Source organism: Hyposmocoma kahamanoa, unplaced genomic scaffold (assembly GCF_003589595.1).
Source record: "Hyposmocoma kahamanoa isolate Upper Pololo Valley unplaced genomic scaffold, ASM358959v1 67, whole genome shotgun sequence".
Taxonomy (NCBI): Eukaryota; Metazoa; Arthropoda; class Insecta; order Lepidoptera; family Cosmopterigidae; genus Hyposmocoma; species Hyposmocoma kahamanoa.
Genome location: NW_020653855.1, coordinates 2,553,638 through 2,578,228, shown reverse-complemented (window position 1 = coordinate 2,578,228; position 24,591 = coordinate 2,553,638). Strand labels below are relative to the sequence as shown.

The window sequence follows — 24,591 nt, the reverse complement described above, 5'->3', positions numbered from 1 at the left end:
TCTCATTCCGCAGAGGGAGAGTACTGCTATACCCAGGGATGAGCATAGGAGAGCTGCTATAGTTCGATTTATCACCTGAAACCATTAAAACTTATTATCGGCTATGTTATAGAGGCGGTCATCAAAAATTACAGTCGTGGCCCAGCACTATTGAATAGGGCAGCTAAACATCGCTGTCGTAACAATGGTCAAAATTTGTGGGCACAACATTTGACAATGAAATTAACCCAATTACGCCACAATAAGGATAAATTTTATCTGCACTATGCACATATATGTTGGAAATTTTAACAGCAGTAGAGCCTTGTGAAAGAGTTCGGCCAGGGAAGTACTGCCACCTTACTTATTTCTGCTGCTAATGCTCACATTACTGCGTTCCGGTTTGGAAGGGCAAGGGTGCTAGTGAAATTACGGACATATGGGACTTGTGAACTTATGTCTCAGGGTGACGGGCGCAGTGGCAGTGACAAGATCTTTGCAATTTATAGCTCTGAGTGGGATTGCAACTGTTATGGATAAGCGTCTCGCTTACCACCAGGTGCACGACTTGTTTACCCCGTCAGTTGGTATTATAAAAAAAACTATAACCGACTTCAAAAAAAGTTTATTTTCTAAACATTCCAACTTTTAGGTCTAAGTTCATTTTTTAAATGGTTAACGTATTTAAATACGTAAGTACCTACAGAACCACATTTTTGATACAATAATTTGTAACAAATCGTCGGGGATTGCAATTACGCGTAATTAGAATTTAATTATGAGTCTCCATTTAGGTAAATTTAGTGGCCAAATTAAAACCGCGTATATGTCAACCAAATTAGCGTGATTTACGGGAATCTATTGTTATCAGTTCGTAGACAACATAAATTAAAGCTTACTGTGAAAAATTGGAAGTCGTAACCATTGAAATAAGAAATATAAATACCAATACTACACACGCGGATTTGCACTTTACTCGACGAAATACTTAATAGGAAATGTAGAGCCAAGTAGAAGATGTACATCTCGACGAGCTCGCAAAATGAAAAGTCGATTTAATTTGACTGTAACAATTGACAATAAGTACGAAAATACAATTCAAAAGTGAACGTCCTTTTTGACCTTTTTGAGTTCATACAAAAAGTTCGTTAAATTGTCGTAGAGATGAAATAACACGTATGTGGCGTTAGTTGATTGATTCAGAATAGAACCTACGTAATTTAAAAATAAAATAATAGGCATATTCAAGTATAATTACTTCTGAGAAGTCCCGGGATTCTTAGAAGGGAATATCCACGTTATTTTATAGTTTAACTAAATGAGCTCCCTCAGTTCCGGTCACTGGTGATTACGTACCTCAAAAATGATAAGAACGTAAAGTAAGCATAATAAGATAGTCGCATAGATAATTCCATGTTGTTCTTCCAATGGGCTAAGCCGATAACTGATGGTCAACGGTACCGTTAGCTTGCTCGTCGATGACATACGTAGTGTTATTGTTGAGCCTGAAATGAATAAAATGTTATTTTAAGTGTAGTCAAGAACAAAATGCTAAGAGCGATCGAGGTTAACAAAAATAAAAATAACCTACGCAGTGCATTTTCGTGACGAAATACTTTCGTAGATTTCTCACAGATGGCGCTACGGCTAAAACGTCGTTAAAAAATCTAATATATAGATCCGACAACAAGCACATAGAAAAAGTCGTGAGGTTTCGCTGGTTCGTTAGTAGGTATAGCGTCTGGCACGGTTTGTTAGGAAACGTCGGTTCAAATTCGTCCGGATCGAAGGAATTCTTGTAATGGTAAGTGTAATTTCTTTATATACTCGTACATATAATTATAAGATTTTTGTATAAAAACAGACCTCAAAAGTTTGTGGTATTAACATCTATTTGCTAAGTTTTACTGAAATCGGTAAACGGAAAGTGGGTGAAATCCAGAAAACTGAGTTCATCCCTACAAAAAATTCAGCCGAATTGAGAACCTCCTCCTTTTTGTGAAGTCTGTGAAAAATTGGGGCCTTTGTTCTTGTTTTGTCACAATAACTTGAACAAATTTGAAGAAAGGGTGGCCAATTAGGAGATCAATCCGGTTTTGAATTTCACCCACTTTCCATTAACCGACTTTAATTTTAACTTGACACATAGATAGAAACAAGTTTTTTTTTAGATTATAATATATGTATATTCTGCTTATATACATATTTAGTATTTATGTATATAATAATAACGCACACACTCAACATAGGTTTTTTTAATATAAAAATGTTATAAATTATTCTCATTCTTTTTTTTTTAAATATCAACAAGTTGCGTGTCTGACGGTAAGCTATACGCCTGTTCATAACAGTTGCAGTGTCACTCAGAACTTTAAATCGCAAAGATCTGAGGGCAGTGTCCACTGCACCTGTTATGAAACATAAGTGACAAGTCCCATGTGCTTGTAATTTCACCAGTCTCCCCACATATGATAATGTACAAACATTCCTTTCCTGCAAGTCTGGTGTACCCTGGAGAACAATCGGCGAATACCTTACACCAATGGCAAATCTTCTCATCACGATAAAAAAATAAGAAATCTGATGACTGAAATCAAGATTCTAGCAACTCATGTTAATTCACCTACATCACCATTCCCATCCTAACCAGGGTTCTGTCACTCGCTCGAGGTTATGCGGCAAGTGCCTACCGCTGAGTGTATCGTCGACAGTGCAAGCGCTTAGACAAGTCTTTTATTTACATTACAATCCTTGTACAACCGAAGCATTTCGACCTCTCCTGCGTAAGTGTCGAAATTGCCAACTTTACAGGGAGTTCTGAATTCACTGAAATAAGCATAACACGTGACTTTAGCATTTATCAGTTTTATTTGGCAAAGCACGTTACTCACATGGAGTATTATAAAATCCTCGATATCGGTTATAAATAAAAACTAACTGACTTTCGTTTCCTCGATATGATCTATGATGATCTATTAGATGATCACAGATCATCTAACCACCACGTACCATGAGTAACGAGCTTCGCCGTAAAAACGGAGAACTTTAAAACGCTCCCCTGTAAACTTGGCAATTTCGACATACGGTACTTTACGTAGGAGGAGTCGATTTGGTTCCGCACGACTGCATACTTTCACTGTTATACGGAATTAACCAAAGCCATTTGAGGTTGTATCGACGTTTAAGTAATCTGTTTCTTTAACTTTAATACGTAAATACTAACTATTAAGAACGCTCTCGTTCCATGTTGTTGTTCTTTGATCCACATTATCACTATTATTAAGTGGAAGCATGAGAATAGGGCCAGGATCCTCCAGTGACAAAGTTCGGGTGTCCGTAGCGCTGGGGGAGAAGTCCAGGTCGTTTTCTGGTTGCAGGTGAATTTTCCAGCGGGTTGAGTTCTGTAAAATATAAATGAAATTTTTGAAAATAAGGTTTTTATAGGTATCATTTGAAGTTTAGTTAAATTTACTCAAACTGTTGCCATATTGACGATCTCCATCGTACAGTGGCTTGCACACCAGTTTTCTATTATTATTATTATTTTTTATTTACAATATCAAGTGACGGGACGAACAAGTCACGTGGCTGATGGAACGCTACACTGTTCATAAGAGTCGCAAAGATATGATGGGCACTGCCACGGCGTCAGTCACACCGAGACAAGTTGACAAGTTCCATGTGCCTGTAACTTCACCAGCACCCTTAACCTTCAAAACCGTAACGCAGTAACGCTCACATTCACTCTTTCACAAGGAGATGTAATGCCACTGCGTAATTGTCAATAAATTAAATTAAAATTAAATAGGACTATATTCATCGAACATACATATTACATATATATTATATAGAAAAGCACATAACACATAACTCTAGCAGTAAGTAGATGAGAAGGACGAAACCTCAGATTATTACTATTTTAATAATCTCCACAATGTGTTCTTTCTCGCACATATTCTGGACAAAACGTTCGCAGAGTTGTACATCTCGATTAAGGCTTGCTCCCGGAAATACCGGGAAACCCCAATATTAATACGCAGGGCACTGGCGGTACGGTGTAACATGCTGGCCCGTAGGTTTGCACGACGCTCTCATGAGGTGAAAATCACCCTCTTTAAAACTTTTTGTCAGACACTATGCACGTGCAACCTGTGAAGCAATTACACCAAAAAAGCCTACAGTGCCCTGCGAGTCCAATTCAACAATGCCCTAAGGGGACTGATGGGGTTGCCTCGATACTGTAGTGCCTCTGGGATGTTCACGGAGGCTAGAATCGACGGTTTCCAGGCCATCATTCGGAAAAGAGTGGCTTCCCTGCTGGCCAGAGTGAGGGGCAGTACCAACAGTCTTCTTAGAGTGATAGCAGAGAGGATGGACAGCCCAATCCTTAAACATTGGATGCCCATTCATGTAAACGAAAATGAAAATTTTGCATTCTACTAACATAGTTATTTAAGTTCCTACTAACATTATATGGACATGTAGTCTGAAATAAATTCTTTCATTTCATTTTTCATTGACGAGGTGCAATCCGTCCAGGTACCGCGATTGTAGATTCCCCGTACTCCCGATTGTAGCAAGGAACAACCTACCACTAATAATACCTATATACATATAAACACTAACTAATAATACCACTTAAACTTATCACACTACTGCAATGTGATTTTACGATATTATCACATATTATTGATTTGCCTCCGTGGCCAAACGGTTATCATGCTGGACTGCCACGCAGAGGTCTCGGGTTCGATTCCCGGGCCGGGATAAATATTTGTATGGCCTACATTTACTTCTCTGGAGAGTTTGGGTGTAGTTTGTGGTTGTCTATGTGTGGGTTCATGGCACCCGCGATACAGAGTTTACCTAGTGCGGGGACTCATAGCCCAGTGTGTGCTAGTTAAAATTGATCTAACTTTAAATGAATGCTAAATCAAAAGTTAAATAGGAAATGTGTAACTTGTTCGCATAGTTTGAGTCAAATGTATTCAAAATTATATTATGTTAAATAGTAAATTATCTCTCAAATAGATATTTTAAGAATCTTAAGTTTGATTAGAGAATGAAGTTCTTCTTTGTTTTATTTATGGTGTGATTATTATGTTAATTATTGAATAGGTACGGACAACCCGGCAATAGCATACTTACTGGTTACAGTTTAAGCTGTTCAAGAATTCTGTGAATACCGGGAGTACCGGTACGGAGCTGAGCCCAGTACCGGGAATCAAAATTTTAGGATCCGGACCGGTTCTGCAAGCCCTAGTTCAATCAATAAATTGCAAGTGCTTACGTATTGAACAACAAAAGACAAGCTTTGTTTACCATTGCGAGTCGGTGTCAAAAACGTGAGAGAAAAAAATGGCGAGTTTGAGTATAATACGTTTTGAGTTTCCTTAATTATTCGCTACCATTTTAAGCTGATTGCTCTGTAGCCAATGCTCAATAAATAGTAAGTACCATTGCAATACTAAAAAAGGGATTAAAATTTTAGTGGCCCGGCAACTAGTAAAATCGTCACATGTTGCAAGTCATTTATGCTGGCAAACGTTATTCACAAAACAATGGTGCATACATTCACAAAGCAATAATCGTAAATATTTATGTCTTAATGCAGTGTTTACAACATGTGACATACAACACACGTACATGTGCACCGGCACTTACAAATATAAGGTCATAATTTATAGCCCACATTCTTTTGTGAGCATTCAGTGTAGTACAATTACTTTCTTAATATTTCATTTGACATATGCATAAGGAACAAAAAGGTATTCCGCACTTCAGCTATAAAAATACACTTCTATAACAAAGATTTTAACATTCTCGTGATCATTTAAAGCAGTTTTTGTAAAGTGTTAAATTCTATTTTGAATAATGCACCGAGTTTTCTATAGGCGAAAGTAATCACACGACGACATTGGGCCAGTACACGGAAACTACTAGGTTTCTTACCACGTTGTAAGTTTTTCTTTTCCAAATAATTCGGAACGGTTAGAAAGTTTGCACACTACGTCCGATTCGTATCAGGGAGTCAATTCAGGGGGTCTACTCTCCGTCCGACATCCGTCCGAAACAATTACTGTCAAATAAGTAATATTCGACAAAATTAAAAGACAAGTATCCAGTATGAAGCTTCGTTCGTGTCACGCGTCTTTTCATTGGGTCAAGTATTGCTTATTTTGCAGTAATTGTTTCGGACGGAGATCGAGAATAGACCCCCTGAATCTTACGATAACTCAGTTGTCGACCGATTAGATTTCATATCGTACGATTACTTTTAATTTTAATTCACAACACCCGAATCGAACGTCAAACTGTCGTATTCGAAACCGAACCGAAATAACGTGACACCCGTACTCGAGCTTCTCGACCGACGAAAGCCGCAAACGTTATTTAGAACACAGTTATCGAATGGAAGTTACCGAACGTCCTATTGTTTACAAAGCAAGAATGCAATATGGAAATCTCTTATTATTTTAAATAAAGTCTGGATATTTTAATGCAAGACTATTGCATTCCTATACTTTAGGCCTTTGAAGTCTTAAAAATGTATATAAAAGGATTTTCGTTTTTCTTCTAATCTACTTCACCGACTAACTCCGTAAATGCTGTTGGGTAACGATACAGTATCCGAATCCGAATTGATCGTTTAACTCGTATGTTCTGAATAGCTCGGAAAGCGCCCTTCGATTCGAGAACGATATCCAATCGAAAGATTTGGTGAAAATATCGAAGAGTTCTGAATCGGGGTCCAGTTCCGAATCCGAGAAGCGACGGTTCGAAATGTCACAGGTATCGTTTTGTCTCCAGGTTTACAAGCGATATTCGTAATTTCTCGGACTTAGTGCACAAGCGACATCCGAAGTGGATTGGAGTTTTCTAGGTTTGTATTATTTCGGATTCGGACGAATACGAATCGCACGCTGTGCGCAAGCATTTGCGTTTGCTAAGCGTTAATTTATGTTGTCTGCGGACTGATAACAATTGATTCCCTAATTTGGGTGCCACGACATTTACGCGGATTTAATTTGGCCACTAAATTGCCGAAATGGTACCTCATAATCCAATGCTATTTACGCGTAATTCCACTATCCACGACGATATATCTACATTCCAATTATTATGTACGACGAGTTCATTACGAACCAGTTAGTCCTACGGGAAAAGAAACCCTTATATTAGAGACATACCATCACGCCCGTCTCCCAATGGGATAGACAGAGGCCATGAACCTCCACCCTCGCATTCTCACTGCCATCAGTTGTAGTCATGTAGACGAATATCCATAGCAGTGCAATTAAGAGCTTCAAATCGCAAAGATCGGAAGGACACTGTCACTGCACCCTTCACCCTGAGACATAAGTTCACAAGTCCCATGTGCCAGTAATTTCACATCAGCATCCTTACCAATCCTGATCGGAACACAGTAATTACTGCTTGTCGGCAGAAACAGGTAAGGTGGCAGTATTTCATAAGGAGCTCAACTATGGTAATAATAGAACAGTTGCAGGGCCACTCGGAGCTATAAATCGCAAAGACCGGGCCGGCACTGCCACCGTGAGATATAAAGTTGACAAGTCCCATGACTGTAATCCGTATCCTTCATCTGTATCCTTCAAAATCGAAACGCTCACATGCTTGGCGGCAGAAATAGGTACAGTGGCAATACTTCCTTAGACGAACTCTGCCTGCTGCATCCATAGCTGTTGCTTGCCAATTGCTCGCAAAGATCGAAAGGGCACTATCTGAACGCGCCCGTCACGCTGAGAAGCCCATGTGTCAGTAATTTCACCAGCATCCTGACCCAGTAATGTTCACATTGCTGCTTGGCTGCTGGTCTTTTACAAGGAGCTCTACTGGTAACCTTAATCTGGTCTTTTTAATGACATCTGCAATCTGATCGAGATATGTACGTCGAGGTCTACCTCTCTCCTCGTGACTGTCCACATTCGCTCTATAAATTTGTGCCGTCGATTTATTGACATCCATTTTTTCTGCATCACCAAACCATCAACGCCTTCCGTTTTCTATCTTGGTCACTTTTTTATGATTCCATGTGCCAGGACGAACAAATGTTGCACCTGGTGGTAAGCAACACGCATGTCCGTAGCAGTTACAGTGCCACTCAGGACTTTAAATTGCAAAGATCTGAGGGGCACTGCCACTGCGCCCGTCACCCTGACACATAAGTTGAAAACCAGAATGCAGTAATGCTCACGTTAATACTTGATGGCAGAAACAGGTGACCTGCTGCTACCAACTCACTATATCATCTTTCACATCACAACATTCACTTCTTACACTATTCCGCATTCTTCTACTGAATTGATTATGATCTGTGTTCCAGGTAAGTCTGTGATACAAGGAAGACACCAATTTCAGATCAGGACTAGGGAAACCCTGTATCGCGGGTGCTATGGACACATAGATAACCACAAATTACACCCAAACTGAGGGGAGAAATAAATGTGGGCCATACAAATATTTCTCCCGGCCTGGGAATCAAACTCTGAATCACTGCATGGTAGCAGTACCAGAATGGTAAGCGTTCGGCCACGGAGGCAGTTAACGGCGACTATGAATCAGTGCATTATTATTATTGTTGATATGGTTGCTGGTACATTGTTGTTAAGAGAACTTCAGTACGAATTGCCAAATTTATAGCACATCCACAATTCGTCGACTGGGTTTCAAGTTATTTATACGATTAGGCCCGAGTAGACAGATATAACAATAATAATGTAGTTGTTTCACGTTACCTGTTCAAAGTTACTGCCATTTCTGTGAAGCCAGACGTACAGAATGTTTTCTGTCCCGTTCACACTTGCTGCCGCAAATGGGCCGGTTAGAGTGACCAGCACTCTTACTCTTTCGCCCGGCGACTCCAGGTTGTAGGCTGGAAAAGAGAAGTTTTTGAGATGTTTGTTGATAGGTGGAGAAGTGGAGAAGAGGACAAAAGTACGAGGAGGTCTGGCCTGGTGAAGGTCGCATACGGCTTCGGATGTAGACGAATATCGCTCTTAACGACACTGACGGATAGTGATGGGAATTAAACGAAAAGCACTTTATTAATAATAAGATAAGATTGCTTTTTAATCGGTTCTGTCAGTTCAATACTCAACAATTTCATTTTTTACAACATGGCGAAGGGTCGAGTGTACCTTCAAATGTCTTGAATTCATTATTCTACAAGCTTTGAAACGTCGTGTAGCAAAAGGTGTTAGATTTAGAGATGGGAAAGCCATAATTGCGAGGTTATGACTAAAATCTGCTTTCGCGTGCAGGGTTTGGCAATTCAATTATCCGTGCCCTCTAAGACTTCACGACCTCCGGGCGGCGATTGCCCTTGGCGACTCTACTGACTCAAGGTCACAGCATCCATTCCCGTACTTAATCGTCATCTTGATGATGAAATTGATTTTACCGGAGAACTCTTAGAAATGATTTGTCATTTGGGTGTTCCAGGTAGAACCCCTAGAGCAAATTTATTTACTCTGATGGTTATAGTACAGGATAAATTTTTACTATTATGACAAAGATCTGCAATGAAGAAACTGAAATCGGAGATTTTTGTTATGGAAGCGTATACATTGCTCCTTAAGAGCTTTAGTTGATTCTGCATAGCAGTGCTAGTGTTGAATCGATCACTTTGAAAAGTAAAATTGAGGATGTACACTAATTACGGTGTGTAAACACGATTGCTAAAAACACAAACGAACATCAAAATTTTACAAGAAAAACGCTTTAGGTGCTTTACGATTTTTTATGATTTTTTTTTATATCAAATGAACTAAATATAACACTTACAGTATACGACATACATTTGAGTTTGAGTTTGAGTCTATTTGCTAAGTTTCATTGAAATATCCCCTAGTTCGCCACTATACAGGACTTGATACTGGAGATAATAAAAATAGGTTCTCACTACGACACTACTCAAAGTATATCGAGGGAAAAACGCCTTGAATTGGAGAAATGCAAAATCAACTAAATAATTGCTAAAAGTAATTGCTCCTAAATTAAAGTTAGGCGCTATTTATAAAAATGAATCTTCATGCGTGAACAGCCACCCTTTGAGGTGGATGATTTTCTTCAAAATGAAATGGGACCTCTTTGGAAATACCCCCTTTCCAACAAAAACAGAATCATGAAAATCGGTTCACAAATACCGGAGTTATCGCGTAACATACATACAAAGAGAAAAAAAAGAACATACAGTCGAATTGAGAATCTTCTCCTTTTTTGAAGTCGGTTAAAAAATTAATTCTGAAATAAAGTCAAATAAAGCGCGACTCAAGCAAAATGCCAAAATGACCGTATTAGTATTTGAATTCGAGCAGAGGTAACATCGAATGAATGAATTGAATGTGACTTTGTAAAGACTGTCAAGAACACGCAGTTTATTTTTATTGCTCATATTCAGCGCGCGTGTAAAGACGGAAGGGAAAGACCGCGTGATTGCGCTCATCAGTCGCACACTCCAATACGCGCCAGTTTCACGCGGTCTATCCTGCGCTATTAGCCTTTACACGGACGCTCCTTCCGTTGTAACAAAAACGAACCCGAGCAATCGCGCGCGAAAGAACGTTAGCTTAAACGCACGTTTGCGCGTGCAGGCTTTCCCGCGCGCTATCCTGAACGCTCCTATTCACGTGCGACAGAGTGACTGTGTAAAGGGGGCTAATAAGTAATAATCGATGTTACTTAGTAAGGTAAATTACCATAGAAATTACTACGCATATCTTAATTTTTGTCTCGTTTAATCAGCAATTTAGTCTTCAAATTAAATATTTTTTTATGGCGAATTAGTAAACTACGCCATCGATGACGTGACATCGACTGGCCATTGAAGAACTTTAATCACAAAATGGCTGTCGTGAGAAGGTTATTAAAAAATCTCTCACTAGATGTCAATAGCGGCGACGAGTGCGGAAAGTCAGAACAAAGATCTATAACAAAAACATATAGGAGAATTTCGACGGTAACTGGACCCGTGGCTCAGTTGGTTAGAACAATGCTACGGTGCAGCATGGACGTGGGTTCAAGTTCCATCTTTGTTTTAGTAGTGGAGTTATAAAATGTTTATTGAATTGACATTCAATTATTTTTTGTGAAATTACTCCACTACTTTGTTATAATTATTAATATAAAGATCGAACACTTAGAAAAAATTCCTTCGATCCGGCCGATCTCGAACTGACGTCTCCTAGCAAACCGTGCCGAGCGCTATGCCAATTAAGCCATGGAACGAACCAGCGGACCTCGCGAAATGTCTATCTAGTATTTAGTGGAGTTATTTCACAAAAATCTCAATAATTACATTTGATTGAAAAGCGACATCTGCGTCAGTTGTGATACCTGTAAGGGTATCGGCTGTGGTGAGAGGGCTATTCAAATATGTAATAGTAGCTCGATGGCTAGCCACTGACAAATCATTAATCTTAACTTTTTGCCGAATACCAAACATACAAAATCCTGACATTGTCGAATCTGTCGACATACAACTGAGATGAGCATATTTGAGACCCAGATCGTAAGTTCCACATACCTTTGACTTCTCCTTCGTCGACAGCAGTGTGAAGAATAGTATCTGTACTTTCCTGATTCAATACTAGAGATACTGTAAGTAGCACCCAACACGCCACTAGTGCCGTCAGCTTGAACATCCGCAAGGCTTTATCTAGCTGTAAATCATAATGGATTTTGGATTGCATTATTTGACATAGTTAAATCAGTTAATGTATCTGTTTGTGTTTTTGGTTTCAATAAGCCGGGCGTTCTCAATTATACGTTACTTTTTAAATTAATCATCATCAACAAACTACTACACAAAGAAAGAATTATAACTTTTGATAAAAAAGCCGACCTCAATAGTCTGTGAAATTACATTTATTTGCCAAGTTTTATTGAAATTGGTTAACGAAAAGTGGGTGAAATTCAATAAACTGGATCCATCCCCTAATTTCACACTCTTAGAGATAGAATATTTTGTTCAAATTTGAATGGAACCACTACAGAGGTATAGTTGGCGAAATATTACTTGCACCGATTCGTATTATCTTTTTTATCTTTAGAGTACTGGACAAAAGAGTGAGCCGTCTCGGTAACGCACTTGCCATCTGTATAGTGCAAACAACTACTTTAAACACTTTTACGCATTGGCACTTAATTCTGACCTTGGTAACCTTTATGCGGAACTAACTTTGTTGATTTAGGAAGAAAAGACTCGGCAGTCGGTATTTTACAAAGTAACTGTAAGTTTAAAAAAACGACCTGATAAGTAAATAAATAATTCAGAACTAGAATTCAGAAAGGACTAAGACCAATGGACCAAGATCAGTAAATCCATGTACGTTTTATTTAATAGAAATAAGAAGTCGTTCTAAGAGATAACATTCATCGGTGTAAATAATATTTCTTCAATTATAGCCCCTTTCTAAAAAAAGAATCATCGAAATCGGTTCACACATATCGGGATAATCCAGTAACATTCATACAAATTAAGTACAGTCACATTGAGAACCTTTAAATATAGAATATTCTACCCAGTTGTGATCGGCTTTCGACATGTAGGTTGAGGTATTGTTGCTAATAATTCAATAAAAAACCGCAGTTTTTTCAATTGCGTAATGATAATTTATTTATGAACACTACTTAATTGTTCCATATATTTTAGTTGATAAGGCATAGATAAAAAGGTAGACCTCATGATTAGCCACGAGAAAACGGAATATCTCCATGAAGCGATTTAGAAACGGTCGCCCAACTCGTCCTTTACGTTGGAGATGCCGTCTACAAAGGTGTGGCCAAGTTCAAGTACCTAGACTGCACTATAACAGATACCAACTCTAGGGAACACCCTACGATGTAGTGCAGATCTAAACGAAGTGTTGGTGTCCAAACTTCTGAGCCGTCAAGCCAAAATTCAAACGGTCTACAAGACCTTCATGAGGCTCATTCTTACGTACGGTTGTGAGGCTTGGACACTCACAGTTAAAGAAGAGAACCGACTCCTGGTGGCTGAGAGAAAGGTTCAGAAAAATATTAGGGCCAGTCCAACGGGAGAAAGGTAGCTAGAAAGTCCGCACTAACGCTGAAATAGAACAACTCGTCACCCAGCCAAACATCATTGGCGGAACCAAAGCGCACAGACTTCGTTGGCTCGGCCATTTAGAAAGGATGGGGGAGGGGTCGACCTACTGGACGAATACCGGTTGGTTGTCCCAGGTATCGCTGGAGCGACGCTGTAGAGGCGGACCAGCGCAAATTACGAGCCATCAGTTGGCGAGAGATTGCACAGGACCGAAGAAGTGTCATCATCTCGTTTTGGAGGCCGGGACACATTTTGGGTCGCTGAGCCAGCGGAGTAAGTAAGTAAGGTATGAAATATCTATGGGCTCCTCTAGTGAAAGAAATATCGATGGGTAAACCTAAATAATTGCAGTTGCAAAATCACAAACGCTTATTCTCCGTCTGTTTGCTTCGCATTCTGCAACTCTTTGGTCACATTGCACGCAGAAGAACTGATAGTTTCGAGTGATTATAATGGGCAGAATAGAGGGCAAACGACCTAGAGGCCGAAGTTCGAAACGATGGTGTGACCAGTAGGGCACATTAGGGGCGCGACTTGCGCGAGAGCGACATACAGCGCGAGATCTTTGGCAGTAACAGTGAGCGTCGCTTTCTACCTAGCCAAAATCAGAGTGCAGTGGAGGATTGATTGACGGTGTCCTTACTACGATCCTCACCAGTGAGGGACCGACAGAGGAGGAGGAGAAACTTAAGTAACCTAAAAACCTGCATAAGAAGAGAGAAGATTCACAATCTTTGGAAAAGGTGGAGGTCCCCTCTAATTCCTGTTAGAGGAGGAGGAGGACGAGGTCAGTGGGAGTGATGTTTTCAACAATTCAAACTAATATTACAAATGCGAAAGTAACTATGTCTGTTAGGTTTTCACGCCTAAATCTCGGAACAAATTTTGATGAATTTTGGTATAGAGATAGATGAGACATAGGTGTAGGACTACTATTACTCTACTTTTTGTCACTAAACTAAATCTTAAATGGGGTGAAATAGAACCAATAACACTATGAAAATTAGTATAGTGCAGTAGGCTACTCGAAGTACTTGTTAGTAAGTTAGTGCATTTTTTTTACTAAGGAAACATTGTATCGCGAGAGACAACGAGATAAATAAATGTAGGCCATACAAATATTTCTCCCAGCCCGGGAATCGAACCCTGGATCTCTGCGTCTGGTCTCTGGCAGCCAGCCAGCATGGTAACCGTTCGGCCACGGAGGCAGTTAATAAGCTTCGAATAAAGTCGTCGGCAATGGTTTACCTGCTTTTTTCTAGATGATATATACTTTTCCTCTTCCGTGTGCAATAATTCCATAAGTCTGTGAACAAATAAAAGTTTATTGTGGTTACATAACGCATAAAACTTTCAATAATGTTACACGTAAAAATCCACATTTTTTGGGTTTTGTGATTCGCGTGTGCAGAAACTTCCCCACTTATCAGCAAAAGATTTGATAAATTGTAACAACATTCGAAGCATTTTGCATTTTCAGTCAGTAGGAACATACGTGTTTTGAATAAAACCTTTGAAAATAATACAGTTGTTTTCATACCCATAGTACAGGTGAATCATTATTTTGAGATCAGGATCAATTTAATTGAAAATGAGCTTACTTTAGACTGCTACAAAGCTCTGGAGCAAAGATGACGTCTACGATGGAACGAGCTCGCCCATAAGATTTCTATTCAATTGCAGTTGAAAGACATCCAGATTGTATGAGCTTGGACCAGCCACGAGCAGCGAATTCCATACCTTGGCTGTACGCATTATAAGGTATGAACGAAATGACCTTAGTATGCCCGAAGGGAATATTACAAATGTTATTACAGCTATTGTCCCCACCAGGGGGGACAGCTGGTAGGGATTTATGGAATAGGCCAATTAGATAAATAACCAAAGTGACCTCTAAATGTATAAATATTAAATAACATCACATGGAAATCGAAAACAACGACGGTACCACAAACACCCAGACCCGAGACAATAAAGAAAGATGCTTTTCTACCTCAAGATCTCGGGACCTCAGTGATGGCGATATGAAAATCGGTGTGCAAACCACTCGACCAATTAAAGTTGTCAATATGTGTAGTATGTGAGCTTCTAAGAATTGCTTTTTTAGATATGAGGGTCACGATTGAAATATCAAAATAGAAAAAAAACAATTGTCCTATACGTTTTGGTCAAGTTGGAGCGTTATAGATGATTGAGAAAGCCTTCCTGTGGATAGGAAGATTCACCTCTCAAATAATATAGTAATATGCCACAGATAATCACGACAATTACCTGGTCTCTAGTAAGATTCCCTGCATCATGAGTACCAGAGTAATGAAAGTACTCGAGGCTTTGTTACAAGTCCCAGTCCAGATCCAATTTAGAAACCTAATTTCCCAAATAATAATAAATATAAGATATCTCTTTGTATAAAGACTTATGTTTTTGCGTGCATTACCTGGCTCCTCCATTTCTTTCTTCTTCTTCCTCTTGGTTTTCCCCGATGGGATTCAACTCTCCTTTCTTGAAGGTTACTTGGTCGCTTCCAGAGTCCAATTTTCCTGCAAGTAACAGTCAGCTATTTTGAATTCAGTGCCCGATAAGTTAACAAGCTTAATTGACATTCACTATAACTGAAATTCTTCTGACAAAAGACAAGAATCATCAAGTCTCTAAAAACACGTTTAGAGTTAATACCGCCATTCAGTGCGGTAAACTAAAATTAGTTTTTAGTTTTAGTCATAAAAATGCCTGCGACAGAAAGTTAAAAATGATATATAAATGTTACATATATTTAGATCAGCATTTACTTTATTTCAGATAGTATTTGTGCGTGAATTTTTCACCAATATGACCAATATTTTAATTTTTTTTTTACTAAAATTTTCCTCAAGTGACTTTTATCGTTCTTTTCGTGGACTCTTCAAGAATGCATCTTAGATTAAAGAGTGATAAGTACCAGGACCTCGGCTCCGACTACCTATTCATTTGTACAAAACTTTATTCAAAAAGTTAATAGACTGGAAAACCCAAGGGCCGCTACCTTGCCCATCGCATTAGCATAGCCATACAAAGAGGGAACGCCGCCAGCATCTTGGGCACCTTGCCGCGGGGACCCAATTTTATTCATATAATTTAATACTAGTTTTAGTTTCCAGTATTTAGGCGTTTATTGTATCTTACCAGTATATGTTCACGTTACTTTAAAAGAGGAGGATTGTTCTTAATTTGATTGTATTTTTAGTGTATGTGACGCAATTACTCCGACATTTGTGAACGGATTTCGATGATTCTTTTTTTATTTGAAAGGGGTCCTGTCCATTCAGTGTGGTCCTGGTCAGTAGGGGATGAATCCGGTTTCTCAGATTTCACTCACTTTACGTCAAACGATCTCAATAAAACTTGGCAAATAGATGAAATTCTACAAACTTGATGTCGGTTTTTTTATCAAAAAGTGATAATTATTATAGTTTACAAATCAGCAAACAGGAAAGTTCGTCTTATGTGTTCTTCTTATGGATCTTAAGTTATCGGTAGCTATAAATATAATTGTTCACCCTACACTTCTCCGGAACCCAGAACCGGTCTGGGCAGTTACCATTGCTCTACTTAGAGCATCACAAAGCAGGAATTCCCACGCCCTGAAAATCTATTCTAGTTTGTTGTAAGTTTTTTCATATCCATCTAACACAATTTTTGTTTCTGGGTTATCAATGTCATTTTCTAATTGGTTCTATCATAAAAACATGAAAAAACTTTATTCCCTTGCAAAAACTTTCCTTTTTGTGGTCGGAACAGCGAAACGTTGAAATTTGCTTAGCATTAAGGAATTATATGTACTTACAAATTTTCGGATTTCACTTACAAATTGATGACAAAGAACCCAGAAACGTGTAGTATTGATTGAGATTATGTAAATGGCACTATGTAGCTTTGTAAATAGACAGCTATGTAAATACTACTACGACAGCTAAAAAAGTACAGTTTCTGGGGTATAGCTACTTCATCAAACCAGAAATAAAACCTTTTTGAAAATTTGTTACAAGAACATTGACTTACAGTTATATGGACGTCGGGTCCGCGCTAAAAAGTGTCCGCACTTGTAAGGCGCTAAAATCGTATACAGAGCGCCAAACTCCGCTTTAGTCTTCATTTGTTCTACTGACAGCGCGATACTGCGATGACATTACAATTTAAATTTCGAATAGGTTGACTTGGGACATTTTTTTCGTGGTTTTTGTATTAGACCCGTCGTCCATTTATTTGTAAGTCAATGTACAAGAAGCACTATTTACGAGTAGGTACACTTCGTAATTATTTTAATGAATAACTTAACTCATCATCGTTTGTTTCATTATAAATAAATAAATAACTTGTACATTAAGGTTCAATTTACATCGACTCGGAATGAAAGACGCATGAATTGTATTTAGGTTCGTATCTACTTTATAAGTTAGGCAATGAGGATTGAAAGGGGTGAGAGTGTTACAGAATGCGAAATTAGGAATGGCAGCGAGAGATTAGAACAGGCAGGTGGAAGAATTTGTGCATCTGGGTAGTCTGTTGACAAGATTAAGTGTGAAGGTGTTATTGAGCCAAGAGTTTAACCCGGAAATTGGGTGAATGGAGCGAAGCTCTGTATGCCTAAACGGGTAGCCAGAACGTCTCAAGACAGGCGCGTACCAATTGACGGGACGAACAAGTCGTGAACCTGGTGGCAAGCGTGACACTTGTCCATAGTAGCTGCAGTGTCTTGAGCTTTAAATTGCAAAGATCCGAGAGACACTGCCACTGCGCTCATCACCTTGAGACTAATTTTACCAGCACCTTTATTCTTCAAAATCGGAACGCAGTAACGCTTATTGTATCGATTGGCGGCAGAAGTTGGTACGGTGGCAGTACTTTCCTGGACGAACTCTTTCACAATGAGCTTTACTGCTACGTAAACGCAGTTCATCGAGGCGTGCTGGTCCCAACACTAATGTATGGTAGTGAGTGTTGGGTGTGGTAGAAAAAGAGAACTTTGCGCAATATGTGCGGTATTACTTTTAAAGACAGAATAGTGTAGTAAGAGAGCTTAGTGATATGAAAGATGATGTAGTGACCAGGATAGAGGGGGAGGATGCTTAGATGGTTTAGTCATGTAGCAAGAATGAATGCTGGTAGATTGATGCCACAAAGTTATGAAGCGAATATGGATCGAGGCGTGGGGATTTAGGCCTCGGCGTACGTATTTCAATTAGATTGGGGATGTACTTAAAGAAATACTGGGTTAAAAGACTAAGAATTAAACGGCATGTATGGAGAGACTGATGAAAGTGGACGAGGAAGATTTATCAGGAGCGTAACAGACGGACGTCCATAGTTCCTTGCCTATCCCGATGGGAAACAGGTATGATGATATGTATGTAACCTACGCAATTGACATAGTTTTCATTATATTCACATAAAAAACGACAGCATGATAGCAAGAGAAATGGGCAGCAGGGAGCGGCAAGGGAAATGATGCGCACTATGTCCGATCGTATCAATTCGGAATCCGAGAAGTCCGAAATATCACAGATGTCCGAAGTGTCAGTTTATCTCTAGCTGTACAGGAGATATTCGTAGTTTCTCGGATTCGAATAGGACTTAGTGCCCGAGGGACATCCGAAGTGGGTACGAGTTTTCAAGATTTGTATAGTCTCGGATTCGGAAGGAATACGAATAAAGATATATAAAAGAAGGTCTGTCACCAACACATATAATATCGCGACAATGTAAAGTGATTCTTAGGAATTTAGTCACAAGATGAGTCAACGCCCTATCACTGCTATGATGAAAATGTTATGTTTTAACTTTTGAGTTCATCGTTATTTGTGTCATATTGGTTAATAACCACATAAACCACTTTCTATCAGCTAGACACAACAACAACAACAACAAAAATACAGCAGACTTACCATGGTGTTGTTCGTAGAGATGCTTGAAAGGTGCCAAAGAAGGATCATACTTGATCGAATCAGGAAGATCCACCCATACTTCCAAACTTCCCGGGGTGACGTCACTGGAGGAGACCACAGAGTATACACTGGTTATAGACACAGCCTTTTTCAGACCGCGCAGTTTGGATAACAGCTCGGCCATTTTGGTTTTTCGTCATAAACTTTTGTTTAGCATATTTTTTGTAGTGTTCCCTTTTTTGAAACTCACTTTGTTATTGTCTTTTTTAAAGTTCGTTTTGTGTTTTTATGCTTAACTTCGAGTACTTTAAAAGGATCACAGTTGTTAAAGGTTGGCAAGTTATTGTTAGCCCTAAAGTTGTTACGTTAGTATTGATTTTTGACATCAGAGTAAATTATTTGGTGTTTAGCATTGCCACAACAAGACATCTAATTATATTCTCTCTCTTTTAGTATTAAAACTACAATATAACGCGAGTGATGCCGTAACCGGTACGATCAGTTAATAAACAATGTTCATATCCTGTTTACATCACCGTTCCGTTTATTTTACACAAATGGCCATGGGTCGTATTTAATGACATTTATAGTTTGCCTACTGTTCATAATAAACGTGTATTATATGGGGTTGTATTGTCATTATTTTATTTTTATTGAATGTCATGATGTTTTTACTACCTCATCACTCATTATGGTTGCCAAAATTCGCTTCAACTCTGATGAAAATGGAACCATGTACCGATAAGTGGACAATGTTCGCTTTTTGAAAGATTCTCTTCACCCTTTTGGTGAAATCTAGTGACGGAACGAAGAAGTCATGTGACTGGTGCTGCGGGATACTGCCCCTGCGCCCGTCACTCTGAGACATAACGATGCCTTACTTTCTCAAGCTCGTATCTTATAAAGGGTGATTGATTATTCAGGAGAAGGCAAAACTTTCAATTTACTATAAATTTCTTATCAAGGATGTTTGTTAATTGGATGCATTAGTGAAGGACCCGTAATGTGAAATCAATTTAGCACATTTCAGTAAGTTTGTGCTTTAATATACGAGTTTCAGAAAGTAAGGCGATAAGCTGGCTAGTCCCATGTGACCGTAATTTCACCAGCACCCTTATTCTTCAAAACCGGTGCACAGTACTGCTTGGGGCAGAAATTTGTAAGGTGGTAGTACTTCCCTGAACGAATTCTCTCACAAAGAGCTCTACTGCTATTATCACCTCTGGCAATTATGGTAATAAGGCAGTTAGTGAGAAGAAGGACCGATTCTTCTTCTTACCGTATCGATGGCATACACTTACCGTGGCGGCAGGGTTTGCCAATCCGCGTAAGGTATTCGCCGATTGAAGGAAAGGAAAGTACGCCTTGCGGGGAGGCCTTTTGAATTTCAAATCGGTTCTATTGCGCGGGTCGAGCGGCTGGGCCACTGGCTTTATTTCAGAATTAATTTATTTACAAACGAAATTAAATCCGTTTGACAAATATATATCGTATACTGTACGTGTGCTATTTAGTTCAGTTGATATAAAACAAAATCATTGGTATATGTAAAGTACCTGAATACAGCGGTTTTCTTGTAAAGTGTCGAGGTAAGTTTGTGTTTATTTTCTATAGTGAAAATTTTTACGAATCGTGTTTTCACGCCGTAAAGATATATCAGTGTATATCTTCAATTTTACCATACATATTTTTAAAGTGATTAATTCAACACTTCCATTGTTATCCGGAATCAACCGAAACTATTTGAGGTAGTGTCAACTCTGAAAGCGCAGCAATCTGTCTTATCTTTTTTAGCTTTCTTTTGTTGCACACCGGTTTTCATGGTGTCGTCATCTCTGAGGTCCTGGATTCGATCCCCGGCTGGGTCAATGAAGAATAAATAACTTTTCTATATTGTCTCAGAAGTGGGTGTTTGTGGTACAGTCGCGTAGTTGCTTCCAATTTCCATAACACAAGTGCTTTAGGATTAGAAAAACGTTTATGATGTTGTCTAATGTTTCTATTAATTTACACTTATTAACATTTAACCAAAAAAATTTTCAGATCACATATTTTTTTATGATGACTTGTTCGTCCCGTCACTTGGACGGGACGAACAAGTCGTGTGCCTGATGGTAAGCGACACGCCTGTCCATAGCAGTTGCAGTGCCACTTTGAGGTTTAAATCGCAAAGATGTGAAGGGGCGCTGCCACTACGCCCGTCACCTTTTTTTTTACTCTTTATTTAATTAGGGACTTTGATCGTTACTGAACATATCAGCCCCGTTAGAAAAACAATACCTCAAGAAACCAGATAGATCAAAATACTACCTAACCAAACATGTATGCAAAATCTCCGCGGCCCTACATGTTGTCTTCGACAAAACAGATTGAAACCACCCAACATTAAATGTACGGAATCCAGCCTGTGCAAATAACCGCGCCCTGATAGGCTCCGTCCGAACACACTCCATGAGCAAATGATGTTCATCCTCAGGAATCCCTCACACTTCGCAATTCGGTGAGTTCACTTTCCGCGTCAAATACAAAACATTTGTTTAATGGAACGTGTCCGGATCGAAGCCTATGTGCGCTGACAATTTGACCCCTGCTTAACTTAACATGGTCAACCCAAGAGACGCGAGGAGGCTCACTCTGCATGGTTTTGTATTAAATTCCTTATTCCTGGGACCTCACATGGAAATATTCCTTCCAACGACAATGTTTGCAACCACTTCAGAGAAGTCAGGCACAATGGAAACCTCAGACCCCTCTGAAGCAGCCGCAAAGGCTAAACGGTCCGCACCTTGAGCTTTAAATTTGCAATGTGCCTGTAATTTTACCAGCACCCTTACCCTTCCAAGCCGGAATGCAGAAATGGTTACATTACAGCTTGGCGGCAGAAATAGATAAGTTTCGCTGACTGCGCTTTGATAATACACATGTTTATGTATAGACAGACGCTGAAGGGGAGTTTTGTCAGTCTCCTCCGGCATGCAGGTTTGGTCACTATGTTTTCCTTTACTGTTAAAACAAGTTGTATCCGTTGTATCCTTTATTCTTGGAAAATACAAACAAAAGAATGTTGTTCATATTACAATGGCCACAAGTGTACACTAAAGTTCATGTTACTGGTATAAACTGGTTGAGTTTCGCACGGATTGTTTACAACTGTTAAGATTTCTTTGCACGTAAGTGTCATGATTTGTTTGTACATTCTGCTCGTTTTCGAATTAGCACCGTGAATCATATTTAGTGCCTTGCAGCAGCCGCAGATGGTAATCCAAATGAATTATTGATTCTCAGTGTTACGTAAAGGTTTCGTCTAGAGAACTCAATTTACTATATTTAACTGACTTCAAAAAAGGTGGAGGTTCTCAATTCGATCTACTTTTTTTGTATGTTACGCGATAACTCGGCATTTGTGAATCGGTATTTTGGTGATTCTTGTTTTGTTGGAAAGAGGGTACCTCAGTTTTGGTCCTATTTAAATTTGAAGGAAATATTCCACCTCTAAGGGTGGCAAACTAGGGGATGAATTCGATTTCAATAAAACTTGGCAAATAGGTGTAATTTTACGGACATTTGAGGTCGTTTTTTTTTTAAAAAATGCAATTATTATTTATCAAAGTCAAAGTCAAAGAATCATTTATTATATAGATAGGTAAAGAAAATTTACATTTGAAAACGCCATTTATTAAGCTATTGCTCGTTCACAGTGCTGACTTCCCTGTGAAAAACGAGCAAGAAACTCTAGGGATTGCTCTTTTCAAATAACGTAAATGCTATGGAGTACACTCTTATTGTCTTCCCGTGCTTCTTTATCTAAAACATACTCTTAAATTTTGTAATATGACTTTTCAATTAAAATACTTTTAATGTAAGTTTTAAACTTAGGAAATGATAATCTTAATATATGCTCCGGAATCTTATTGTAAAAACGTATTTATACAGTTCCCCGTAAAAGAGCCATTGGTACCATGACTTTAGACTTAGTTCTAAGGTAGTAATATTATAGCTTCTTTCTTAATGAAATTATGTGTACTCTTATGGACATATAAAATATTTGAGTAATTTATATATACATATATTGTGGAAGTACTTCACTAGTTACTCGATTTCAAAAAGGAGTTTCTCAATTCGTCTGTTCAATGTTATGTTTTTTTTTGTATGTATGTTACGCGATAACTCATTTGTGCACCGATTTTGATGCTTCTTTTTTTGTTGAAAAGAGGGTACATCATAACCGGTCCCAATTAATTTGAAGAAAATATTCCACTTCTAAGAGTGGCAGACTAGGGATTGAATCCGGTTTCGCACATTTTCCGGTAACCAATTTCAATAAAACTTGGTAAATCGATGCAATTCCACGTACATTTGAGTGTTTGTTGTTATAATTTGATACATAAGATATAACAAACTTAAAAAAAAATTCCTTCGATCGCGATGGCCTTGAACCGCGTTTTTTCTACCGTTCTCTAAACTGAGCTACGGAACGCGTCAGCAGACATTACAAATTTCTTTATGCTTGCTGCAGATCTTTGTTTTGTTATTTTAACGCGTGACGCGAAAAAAGTAGCTGGCTTGTTCTAGCTTTGTATGATCTTAGGAGAAGTGGACATTTATCTACTAGGTACATAGTTTTTTTTATAAAATCAAGTGACGGGACGAACAAGTCGTGTGCCCGGTGGTAAGCTACATGCCTGTTTATAGCAGTTGCAATGTTACTCAGAGCTTTAAATCGCGGTGATCTGAGAGTCACAGCTACTGCGCTTCTCATCCTGAGACATAAGTTAACAAGTTCCATGTGCCTGTAATATCACTAGCACCCTTATCCTTCAAAACTCTACTTCAGAGCTCTAATGCTGTTACATGGAGTAGCCATATATAGTAATATAGCTCGCGTTAGGCGATAATGTGACTGGTTCAAGTGCAGACGGAACAAGGGATTTTTTCTTTTAGTTTGTTCGATTTTGATAATGCACACACACTCAACATTGCCCCGCACTAGGGGAACCCTGTGTCAGAAATAAATGTAGGCCATAAAAATATTTCTCCCGGTCTGGGAATCGAACCTGGGACCTCTGCGTGGCAGTCCGGCTCGGCAATTTAAAACTCAATAACTATTTCTTATCTTATATTGGTGGTTAAGACTCTATTACATTGCCGCAAAAAGGAATGCTAGCGTTTTTTTGTAACTGAAGTCTACAGAGTATAATGCATGTCACTTGTGTAACATATAGTGGCGAGGCGTCCATATAGCACGACTCCCACCGGCTTACCTAAAATTTACTAACAAAAGACTATACCAGACAGCGTGCATACCCCACCACTTTCACTTAAAAAAACTTATATTCAATGATAACCGTGTGATAATACGGAGTACTGTAGCTTCCCGATCGATCTCAGCCAATACAGCGCGAGTCAAGCCGCCCTAAGAGTCGCCAATTCGCCTTTTTAACGAGAAAAGGAGTTTTTGTTAAAGTTTGTGTTTTTTAGTTTTGCTCCGGCTTCACTAATGACAATTTTCACGCCTCGCTACTGGTAACAAATAAACTAGATACAACGCAGTAGCTTCGGGAAGTCCCGAAACTGTACGAGAATTCTCCGAAAGATGCG

At 39.0% G+C, this 24,591-nt stretch overlaps 1 protein-coding gene across 3 annotated transcripts in view; it reads right to left on the bottom strand.

Moving 5' to 3' along the window:
• The window catches only part of LOC113232176 (P protein-like), a 96,335-nt gene that overhangs the window by 15,495 nt on the left and 56,249 nt on the right, over nucleotides 1-24,591 (bottom strand). Inside the window, exons 2-9 of one of the 3 annotated variants that reach the window (XM_026466814.1) lie at nucleotides 18,994-19,097; nucleotides 15,510-15,612; nucleotides 14,321-14,378; nucleotides 11,528-11,663; nucleotides 8,739-8,875; nucleotides 3,203-3,380; nucleotides 1,336-1,484; nucleotides 1-75 (exon numbers count right to left, since the gene is read on the bottom strand). The exon at nucleotides 1-75 is cut by the window's left edge and continues 186 nt beyond it. In XM_026466814.1, coding sequence (XP_026322599.1) covers nucleotides 1-75; nucleotides 1,336-1,484; nucleotides 3,203-3,380; nucleotides 8,739-8,875; nucleotides 11,528-11,663; nucleotides 14,321-14,378; nucleotides 15,510-15,612; nucleotides 18,994-19,097 — 940 coding nt within the window. Of the gene's footprint in view, nucleotides 76-1,335; nucleotides 1,485-3,202; nucleotides 3,381-8,738; nucleotides 8,876-11,527; nucleotides 11,664-14,320; nucleotides 14,382-15,509; nucleotides 15,613-18,993; nucleotides 19,098-19,124; nucleotides 19,193-24,591 lie in introns of those variants that run through there. The other 2 variants (XM_026466815.1, XM_026466816.1) reach the window with 2 other exon arrangements.